Source organism: Rhipicephalus sanguineus, chromosome 1 (genome assembly GCF_013339695.2).
Source record: "Rhipicephalus sanguineus isolate Rsan-2018 chromosome 1, BIME_Rsan_1.4, whole genome shotgun sequence".
Lineage (NCBI taxonomy): Eukaryota > Metazoa > Arthropoda > Arachnida > Ixodida > Ixodidae > Rhipicephalus > Rhipicephalus sanguineus.
In genome coordinates, this window is record NC_051176.1 from 114771159 (window position 1) to 114782628 (window position 11470).

At 45.7% G+C, this 11470-nt stretch overlaps 1 protein-coding gene across 1 annotated transcript; it reads right to left on the reverse strand.

Annotated features, from left to right (window-relative positions):
- Nucleotides 1-389: 389 nt before the first annotated feature.
- LOC125758616 (uncharacterized) lies at nucleotides 390-10316 on the reverse strand. The gene is made up of 3 exons (XM_049415976.1): nucleotides 10031-10316; nucleotides 9778-9962; nucleotides 390-755 (listed from the first exon to the last, which is right to left on the reverse strand). Exons 1-3 carry the CDS (start codon nucleotides 10044-10046, stop codon nucleotides 498-500), a joined length of 459 nt encoding a protein of 152 aa, XP_049271933.1. The 5' UTR covers nucleotides 10047-10316; the 3' UTR covers nucleotides 390-497.
- Between the last annotated feature and the right edge of the window lie 1154 nt (nucleotides 10317-11470).

Consider the following 11470-nt stretch of genomic DNA (forward strand, 5'->3'; position numbering starts at 1 on the left):
ATGCAGCCAAATGTGATGGTAGGAGCTCCAAGTGAATGTTCTCAAATGTTCATTGTTCCAGTGCTCCCAGAACGAGGAAAAAGCTGGGACACAGCACTGTGTGCCTTGGCTTCTTTCCTCGCACTGTGACATAATGAAGTAGTACCAACTAGCCCAGTTCATTGCGCTCTAAAATGTGTTTAGCTACTTGTGATGCCGTTCAGACCAATCTGCTTGGCACATTCACAGGTAGCAATAGAACACAGGGCTGCCAAGATAGCAAAGCCATAAATGCAAGGCCTGCGCGTGCACATCTGAGCTTGCAGAGATAGTGTCCTGCATAGGTCACTTGCTTGATGAATGTGCAATAAATGCAATTTTTTGGGCAATAAAGGTGTGATGACATATGCAATTTCTACATTTATTTGCTGCAATACAGAAACGTTCTCGATTTGTTCGAGTAGTGATTAGCATTTATGAAAGATAATTAATGCAAGGTCATGCTATATGTATTACTTTCAATTGAAAGACCCTGGGGCACAATCTTGCACTCGCAGGACTTCGCGGCCTTTTGTGTTGCAGTGGCTGCACTTCAGCAGCCTGTAGCAGATACCCAGCTCGCTGTGTCCATGTGACTTCACTCCAGGTCCGAAGTCACGGGCAAGAGAACTGACGATTTTGGCCAGCTGATCGATCCCTTGGCCTCTGTGCACATGGTACCCATCAATTGCTAAGGGCGCACGTCGTGGCTCTTTCGAGGAATTGAGAAACCGATGCTGTAGGAACAAAAAAAATTAGTGCAATTAGGAAAAATGTGATGCATTGAGACAAGAAAGAACTTGCAGATCAACTGAAGTCACTAAACAAAAAGAAAGGGAAGTGAACAACATGGGACCACAGCCTACAGTTTCATAAGATAATGGAAAAATTTGGCAACATAACGTGTTGCTAGTATGCTGCAATGTGAAAATTTTTCACTGCTAGATGGGGCTCAGCCGGAACTTTTGAAATCAATACACGCTCCTTTGAATGTTTGCATTGCCCCTGTATATGTGGCTTGCACCAATATCACAGCTTGAAATTACATAGCCATTCACCCCGTGTGTCGGAACGGAACTAAAAACAAAAAGATATTTTTGGCCGGAACGAAAATAACAAACGTTATCTATTATTTCGTTCCAGAGTGAAACCGAAATATTTTTTATCAGTTTTCAGTTCCCGGGAAAACTTGGTGACCTGGAACAACCGAGGTCATGCAATGTGAGCAATAATACATATGTCAGGGTATAGTGTTAGCGCTTATCTCATGCAAGAATTCCAAAGTAAAGATGTTCAAATTTTATGAAAAATGAAAAGAGTGGCAACCAGAGCTGTTTATATTAATGCAAGTGGACTTTCGTGTGCCAGTCACACTAGTGTGGAGAGGGCATTCTCGGTGCCGAAGTTTGTTTTATCAGAACAGCGGTCTTGCACCCTCGAGGACGGGCTGCTTCTGAGAAAATGCTCACTCCCTTGACACAAAACATAGGACCTGCTCAGAAAATTCATAATTCACTTTTGAGAAATTTAAATACAGTAACTTGGAAGGGTGCTAGTTTTGGGGTTTTGTGTGGCTGGCCCAGAAGCCCCTCAGGGACGAGACCAAGACAGACCAGCAACCATCTTTACTCTGCCGAGCCTCGGCCGCAACTGCCCGCTGCCAGTGGCTGCTGAGTGCGAGCTGCGAGCGCACCATCGCTCATCATTCTCTTCTTCTACAGCCAGCACGCTCGCAGCCACCGCTTCTATACTGCCCCCTCCCCTCCGGTGAAACTGGGGAGGAGGGCGCAGTAGCCGCTATCCTTGGCCACAGCGGACAGCACGTGGCGTGCACGACCACACGTCGGCACGGTTCGTCCACCACGTAACCAAGGTCCCGGTGTTGTCCGTGGCAACTGGGGGCTCCGCATCCATTTTCGGGTTAGCGGTCGTCGTGGCAGCCGCCTTGCTGCCACCGTTTGTGGTTGCCTGCTCTTTCCTGTTGCTGACCTCTGGTTCTTCCTTCCTATAAGTGTATAGAAGCGTATAGACAAGTATAAAAGCGGCGGCTGCAAGCGCGTCGTCCGTAGAAGAAGAAAACGAACAATGGCACGCTCGCAGCTCGCAGTTGTGGCCGAGACTCGGCGGAGTAAAGATGGTTGCTGGTTTGTCTTGGTCTCCTCCCTGACAGGTTTCTGGGCCAGCCACAGCCACGACACCCCACATAGCTCGCGCTAGTCTGTAGCAATTCGTCGTACAGTTACTTGCGCTCCTCTGAAGAATGCGGGAAGAACGTGTTTTACCCGTCCCACGTTCTTAAGAGGAGCGCAAGTTTACCACAAATCCTATGTTTTTATCGTTACTTTACCTTCAAATTTTCGCATAAAAATAAGAACCGTTACAAAACATTATTTTCTTTAGTTCCGGAACAGAAACGGAACTTTTTTCGGTGGAACGAAACTAAAACCGAAACGAAAAACATTTCGTTCCGACACCCTGCATCCACCATTGCGATGAATCACTACTGAAAGCTCACCAACCACCACTGAAGCTATAGTGACAGTACTAGAATATGTACCGTACTTACTCGAATCTAGGCCGACACTCGAAATTCGCAAGGCCAGAAAAAAAAAAACTTAATCATGGTACTCGAATCTAAGCCAACCCCCCACTTTCGCACATTGTTTTTTATAAAAAAAACATCAGCTTAGATTCGAGTAAATACGGCACATGCATTTCAGATTCAATTAATGGTTGCCTGCACATTTGTATAATGCCCCAACTGCTTTGACACTAACGCAAGGAAGCAGCAGCCAACGAAAATAAATATGAATATTTCAGCCTGCCATACATGGAGAACACGTGCAAGCATCCAATGTTCATATGTGAAAGACAACAGTGTTAGAGGAGAGAGCCTGGTGCGGATAATAGAAGAATTTTGACACAGCAAGCCTGTGATGTACACTTCACTACATAGTCAAAAGTCTGATAAAAACTTGTCAGATAGGGAAGGTACCAGATTAACATATTAGAACGCGCCTCAAATTTTTTAAAAGTACGTAAAATTGATGCTTTGGGACCACTATGGCCCCATTGCTCACACTAAAAAAAGCATCAGTGGGGCGCCTATGTATAGCCTATGTGCCACAGCATGCAGGTAGGGCAAATTACCAAATGTACAGCTATACTCTGTTCCAGAAGTTCCGTGCAGCACTGTGGAAGGGTCGTGTAGCCTTGGCTCTGCTGCACGGAACTTCTGGAACAGAGTCTGGAACAGAGTACTCTGTTCCAGAAGTTCCGTGCAGCACTGTGGAAGGGTCGTGTAGCCTTGGCTCTGCTGCACGGAACTTCTGGAACAGAGTATAGTTCCACATTTTTCCGATTTCATAAAGATTCCATGAGCAAACATGAAGATTACTACTTTGTAGCAGATAGAGTGTATTCAGATAACATCGGTGCATGTCTGTGGACCCCTTTAATTTCGCTGAAAAGAAAAATATTTTGCTGTATGAGTCCCCATGGCCACGAAACCAATGTTAGTTTTGCGAAAAAAAAAATTTGCCTAAGTAAAAAAAATTTGGACGGAAGTCTTCACTCAGCAGAACTGCTTTTCGCGAATTTCCCGAAAATACGATTTTGACAAGATCCTACAAAGAAATTATTGCAGCTGCGAGTCAATTTTTCTTGGCTTACTGTGAGTAACGTGCATTTATGAAATGTTATGTTGCAGTTCCGTTGCCCATAACTTATGCAAAAGAAGTTGCAAATACGGCACCCATTGCTCAATAATGCTCTAATTTCAGATTTTTTGACTCCGCGTCTATAATACTCGAAATTTCCCAAATTTTCCAGAGATTTGCCACGCATTAGGTTAACCATTGTGCTAAGTATGATTGCCGAGGATGATGTCAGATGCAAACCATAAATGCATATGGTAAGAAACGTCTCTAAAAATAAAATACTTCGACATTCAGTTTAAAAAAAAGGCCATCTTCAATTTTCTTTAAACTCCCCAGAATTAAAGCCAAGCACGTGCTCTAACTTAATCTCTAAAAACATGTTGCATTATTTTTGTTAGATAGGAGTTACAAAGCCACCAAAGTGTCCAAATTGACGTCAAGTTCACACACAACCACTTAAAGGGGTGGTGCCATCAAATTTGTGGCTTGTGCATTCTTTGTTGCAAACATTTCTTATTGATCTAGGAAGCATGAGACACACTCCCAAATTCATGTATTCTCTCGAAACTATTTCACATCGCCTTATTTGTATGAACGACTTTCGGTTTCGGTTTCTGGGCGACAAGTTGGACACCGACATCACCGTGTAGGAAGCAAGAACAAGTGCACCCACAAAGTTGTGACACATGCAGTGCTGCATTGTCTGCTCTCGCACACAGATGCAAGCAACCGTCCGGACGCCTTCAAAACTTGCTAAAATCCTCCATCATCCGCAGATGGTCGGCGAGCTTTCAACAATGACTGGTAAAACCCGTTTTGTCTACGTAACCCAACAGCAGCACCACATTAGTGAAAAGATGTTGCGTGGAGTTTTGCACAAAACTCTCCACAGAATGGTACTGCACTGTTAAACGGAACGTCTCAAACAAAGGTGAAAACCACCTAACATTATGGAAATTGCAAGCAGTATTGAATCCATTGCAAGAGACTCTTGTCTGCTGAGACAGTCATTTCATAACAACTGACCTACCTTCATTTTAGAGACTAAAAACATGAATTCACTTCACAAGTGCAACCAGTACTTGCTGGAAGCAATCCACACTAACCAGCTGCTGAACTCACTGAATATTGGCATGACTCTGCTGCTCACTACCCGAGGCCAGCAAATGCTGCAATGACATTGCTGTGCCTATAGTCGGGTACAACTTTAGAAGACAGGAGAGGCCCCGCCCAGATGACCGAAGCGCAGCAGCCAATTGCCTCCGCGACTAAAGAAATAGTCCCGCTAGGCATGTTAGGCATGTTCTCCGTCGGCGGGGTCACCGGCCGTCCGGCTCATGACGTCACCTGAAGTGCGCGCCTATTGGTGGAGGCTCGTATGCATCTGCATTTGAGGGGAAAATGCCGCTGCCTTCTAAAGTTGTACCCGACTATAGCTAATGAAAGCTGTGATGTTGAGAGGGTTCTTTCAGCTGAGGTACAGAGTCGTCCACTTCCACCTTGAACACCGCACCGTGCGGCCAGCACTCCGCGGAGCGCCTCTCTTGGTTGCTTGGGTAACTAGCGCGTATGCGCAGTGACAGCTCTAGGCGGAGCCTTCGTCGCGTCGTCTGCTAAAGCGCAGCAGGTCTGCCGAATTGTACTTGCTTTGCGGTGAAGCTAACTTCGCTCTTGCTATGCGCATGCAAATCCAGCATCCAGCACGGTTCAGAAGAAGCGAAGCGACTGCACCTTGTTCCGTCTAGCTTTTGCTGCTAGTGTTTTCTTTCATTTCTGGATGCGATCTCACAACCAGTAAACCTCGGTCCGTGCATGAGTAAACTTTCACAGCCGCGCTTGAACTCCTACAACTAAGCAACTCAGCTCCTTTGAGCCCAGTAGCCAGAATGTTCCCGCTGCTCACGCAAATGTTTTTGATCAGCTTCAAAGCTAGGCGCCGCAAAATTGGCGATAAATGCATGGTAAGGTCTGACATAACAGCTTTAAATGTGCGAAAGTTTGGATTGTTACTCGCCTGAAAACAAAAGGATGTGAGCAATTTGCCAATTTCAGAGAAGTTACATTACATTCAGGTGTTATCAGCACTGCTGCCTTCATGCGCTAGCGAATTTAACTCGCCAATACGCCGCCCTAATTTGCTACTCATTTGCAACCATGCTTATTCGTGCCATTCATGCAGAAAAATGAAGAAGCATTCTAATAGAGTTTTCAGCTGAAGTCATATCACGCGATCAGTTCACCAAAGAAGCGCCGCTGACAAATGATTACTTCTGTAAGCAGGCGCTGAATAAAGCTTGACTCCCTTTTTATTGCTAGGTGACCCAAAGCACCGCGTATCGCTTTATATATTTCTTGGCTCAAAACTTTAGCACGAAGCAGAAAGTTTTCCGTGAGCCTTCAATTCACAGCGCAAACTTATATTTTTTTATTGTCGACTTTGTGTCGCCAAACTTTCAGCTGATGAAAACAATCGTGTGAGTAGCGGGAATATTCTAACTGTACGGCACAAAGCATCTGAGTAGCTTAGTTGCGGGAGTGCCAGCCCGGCTTGGCGATCTTACTCATGCACGGGCCAAGGTTTATTACTTTTAGGATCGCATGCAGAAAAAGAAAACAGTAGGTAAAAAAGCAGTGCGGAACGAGGCGCAGTCGCTGCGCTTCTCGATTTCCATGAGATTAAGTTACCTTCATCGAAGAGCAAGCGCGATTAGGCGGAGCCACTGCGCTTTAGCAGACGACGCGGCGAAGGCACCACCTACAGTTGTCACTGCGCTTGCGTGCCCCAGCCGCCCGCGAGAGACGCTCCGCGGAGCGTTGGCTGCACGGTGCGGTGCTCAAGGTGGAAGTGGATGCCTCTGTACATCCAAAGGTGAGACAGCTCTCGAATGAAGACCAACATGCTGCACATGCAAATGGCAATGTACGTTAACAAGGACGCGTAAAAAATCGGTGATCAGCTTTTTGTGAATTAAATGTGTCTTTTCCTAGATGTTATCAAGGCTCTTTACCTTTTGACTTATCAATTTGTGTAAATGTATTTCATGTAGCATTTCTAAACTAAACCCCCCCAAAAACATGCAGTTCAATGATGGTTCCACGAAAAATGTGATTTCTCTCAAATTATCAGCTTGAAAAATAGCACCCAATTTTTACCCTCTAATTTGAAAAATATAAAACACAAAAACAAACCACCGTAGTTATGCAATTTGTGTTAGAATGCTTTGGCTTCCTGTGCGACACAATTTGTACAAACCTCACCACCAGACAGGCATAGATGAGACTCTGGCTAAGAACATGTGCAAGGTTGTAACCAAGCTGATCATTGCGCAGTCATAGCAACAATAAGGCCATCGTCATCACCATGACCAAAAAATAATGAGCCACCGATCAAGACAACAAATGTGTGTGTGTGTACCTTTCATCACATTTACCACCAATCATAACAAGAAACGAGTTCATACATTTGTTCATATTTGTGTGTTATGTGCTAGACAGCTTCACTGGTAACCTGCCTTCACAAAATGGAATGGCTCGAAATTTTTATCACAATTTTACGCACCAATTCAGTCATACACACAACACATTGTAAACAGTGGTAGTTTAGCACAATAGCAATAATACGCCAGCAAACGAGCAAGGCCTTATCTATAAGAAAGCAACATTGTGCTTATAAAGCCCCTGTTGCTGTGGTTCGTGTTTGTGCACTCAGCATGTATACGCACTGCGCATAAGCACCACGGCTTGACACAGGTTGCCAGTTCCCTTAGTCACAGTGATGGCAAAGCCGCCTCTCAGCAATCACTCCTTTTGCCTTATAAATAGCATAGAATAAAGTGGGGATGCCTAATAATATAGATTGTAATATCAAGCACGAATTATGGTGCATGTAAAGAACAGAAGACTGTACAGCAATACGAATGGCTCCTTTGCACAGTATGAAGGCCTGTCCACCAGGCTGCACAACGAAACCGGTTTTTGCAACATTGAAACACATTTTAAAAATGCAAATCCTGTTGAAACTGCAAGTGTGCTAGATTCTATCACTATAATTTACGGTCCTTCCATTTCCACTAGGATATGATAGCACGTTCTAGCCAGTTAGTTGTCTGTGTTTCTAACTTAGAATTATTATGTTTAAGCTGTTGCATTAACGTAGACAGAACTTTCAATGGCAAACTTGTAAGGCATATTGGGAAACACCCAATGGCTCTCTATTGATGAATAAAAGGCTTTTACAGGGCTCTAAAATTGCCAAAGCTCCGAACGAGTGTGACTATTGGTGTTGAATCCTTCGTCTGAGGCAAGCTTTGAGATTGGGCTAGTTGCTAATCCATCTTCAACAAAAAGGGTAGGAGTGGACAACAGACAAAGAAGGGAACAAAGACAACCGTTCCCTTCTTTGTCTATTGTACACTGCTGCACTGTTTGTTGACGATGAACTTCGTTTGAGGTTTCTAGTCTCACTGATATGTCGTATCAAAGTTCATCCGTGGAATTTTGTAGATTACCCCTGGTAACTTTTATTGCTCCAAGAGGTCTTTAACGTGTGTGAGCTGTCATGTTACCTAGATTTTTGGCATCTGGGAAATTCTCACACAATTAGTGTAAAAAAATCTTGCAAGTGACTCGCTTATTCCCTGCACCATGGGATGCCCACATACTTTTGCTGTTCCCGTTTGTCCTCCCAAAGAATCAAAGTTCTCCTTAGACAAATAGTTTCCAGGAGGTTACCCACAAAATGCGTGAACTGTGACACATCCTACATTAGTGGAACGAAAAGTTCAAACAAACAACAAAACACCATAAAAAATGCCTTGAGAAAGGCAAGACATGCTCAAACACTGGTGGATAATTATTCATTACTAACCAAGCGATTAATTTGGACACCACTGCTCTAATCGCAACGAAGAAAATCTTTATACATCTGATCTCAAATGTGGTATGTGTGCAACTTACTTTAGCTGTACATGTGTTGACCTACCCAGGATATACACCAGCACCCACTGGCACCTAGGCCATAAATAATCACCCTCTTCGCATTCTTTATTGTGAACAAGGGGCCCATAGTGGTTCTGAAACGTTAATTTTAATTGTTGCCTTTTCAAAAGGTACCTCGCATACATGAACCCATTTAGTCGACAGGTTTTCATTCGTCCACTGAAACAGATCGAGATAGCAGTGACTTGTGGGCTTTCATTTATTCAAGGGTAACAAAAGTTACCTAACAACGTCATAGTGAGTTGGTTGTCACTGAGAAGATGCGGACACTGGCGGTTTTCTGATCACCACATACTGATGTTTCAGTCAAACATTTCTTTTCCCATGCCTTGAAAACACTGTCTTACTCTATTAGTGGCCTTCCGTGAGAAAGGCTAGGATGCTTGTGTCACTACCACTGCCATTGTTGATGAACCATTCCACGGACATTGGAATGCTTTATCAAAATTGTCTCTAACATACGAGCCAGCTCATGTGACGGCACATGCAAGCCATGTATTCTCAAATGCCTCTACTAAAAATGGCACCACGTTGCCTCACTCTGCTAAATCTAAATACTGAAAAGCATCCTCACTGTCCATGTATGTCACCGTCTTAAAGAAAGGGCATTAAATTTCAAGGCCTTGTTTTCCACTGTGTATAATGGCCACATGCAAGATCACTAAAAGGTGTGCACGTAAAAGGTGTGCACGTGCTTAACGTGCATTGTCACCTTCATTTCGGTATTTTCCCTGTATCTCAACATCGTGTGAACGCCTTGTCAATAACAACAGTCAGGTATTTCAGATGAACGCATATACACGGGAGAAAATTGCTAGGAGCACTTACAACTAAGTTTTAAAATTCGTTAGAATGCGGTGCGGACGGTACGCATCTACATACCGCTTTAATCGAGTCTGTTGGTAGTGCAGGTTTACCGTGCAGCAATACGGATATGCCATATCGTCGTGGTCGGCATGTCAGTATTTTAACCCGCAAGACCTCTACCGCAAGCAATGAGCAACTAGCGCGGCTAAAAAGTTCTTAAAAAAAGCTGCGTGCCGACCACGACGGTACGGCATTTCCCTCAGCGGCGCGCACCAGTATGTCGGCGTAAACTTACCTCGGCGTTCAAGATTCGAACACACGGCAGGCGTTTCAGCGTAGCCGTCAGCTTGCGGTTCAGCAAGCGCGTTTTCTTGATCTGGCGCTCCGCATCGGCGTCTTCAGAGCTGGAGCAACGTGGCAGCACTTTGAAGACGTATACACCACGGGGGCCACATCGTGCTGCAGTTGCAGAACTAACTTCTAAAATATAAAGAAAATACAACCTTCAGTGACTGATGCCAAGCATCTCACAATTTCAGAATACGTACCCCTATATTGTCGCATATATCTTGAGGGTCCGCGTTGGCACTACTGCAAACGTCGTTACCACCAACGTACTACAAAACGACAGTCTACGCGCTGAAAGTGCATCGCAGAGACGGCCTCAGCCATTCGCACAGCGTCAAAACCACCAAAACTAAATGTGCAGGTCTCGACGGATGTTTTCAAGTGAAAGCGACTCCTGCACATGAATTTAACCTGGCTGTCGCCTATCAGCACACCGCGCAAAGAAGGCATAACTCAAACAAAGCCGGCGACTGCGGTGAGGGTACCGAGTAGAACATAGGTGACATAGGCAAGTAAAGGCTGGGGACAAGGCCGAGGAATCGTCGGATCTTTCCCTAGCTACAACAGTACCTGTCTAGGGGCAGGGAGTACCTCCCTATGGGAACGTCAGATCCGGTTTCGCGCCAAACCGGGAGAGCCCCGACTCCGGGGATACGCTTTCGAGCGCATGACCTTCTGTACAGAAAGCCAACGCACACCGGCAGGTATTTGCATTTCACGTCCTGTCATCCGACCGCCCACAAAGCTTCGGTAGTTTCGGCGCTCCTTTCACGTGCAAGAACAATCTGCCCGTCGGAGGGGGAGAGAAAGAGAGAAGAGGAGAGGGTCGTCGCCGAGCTGCTAAAGAACGGATACACCAAAGCTTTCATTCGCCGAGTGTCGCGTCGTGTGCCGAAAGACACGCTACGCGACCCCCCTCCCCCCTCCCCTGCAACCCCACCGGCCACAACGGAATCCAAGAAGCCAGCCCAGCGCATTGTCATACCATATGTGCCGGGCATCAGCGAAGAGCTCGCCAGGATTCTCAGAAAAGAGGGGGTCACGGTGATACACAAGCCAGCGTCGACGCTCACCCGCCTGCTACCGCGGCCGAAGGATCGACCCCCGAGGGAACAACACCAGGGCGTAGTTTACAGGGTGCCGTGTTCTCAATGCCCAGCTAGCTACATAGGCGAGAGCAAGTGCTTCCCAGAAAGAATGCGCCAACATAAGAACGACGTCAGGAAGATGGAAATGCAACGCAGCGCTCTTGCAAAGCACTGTGAAAAGCACGACCATAAGATCGACTTCGACGGCGCTTCTGTTCTGGAAACAGAAAGGAATCTGAGAAGGAGGCTCTTGCTCGAGTCGTGGCACATTCAAAACACACCGGCAAATGTGAACCGGTCCCTGGGAACAATGCCCTCGGTTTACGTTCACGGCCTCCGAGACGTGAGGGAAAGGGAAATCCGGAGCCGCGGTGGAACAAGTCGGGGAGAAGCTTCCATGACCAAACCAGCCAGTCCCTGAGGAAGGGACCGAATCGGTCCCGAAACGTCGGGCTCTCTTAAACTTGGCTGGAGCCATATTAACCTCCTAAAATGTCTGTGTATCTCATGGACATACTTGTCAAGGAAATAAAAAATATATATGACACGAAG

What these genes read in the sequence shown, in the direction of transcription:
- LOC125758616 (XM_049415976.1), bottom strand. An exon ending in TTCGAATCTTGAACGCCGAG is followed by an intron (nt 756 to 9,777) that starts GTAAGTTTACGC and finishes TTGTTCCTACAG; the next exon opens with CATCGGTTTCTCAATTCCTC.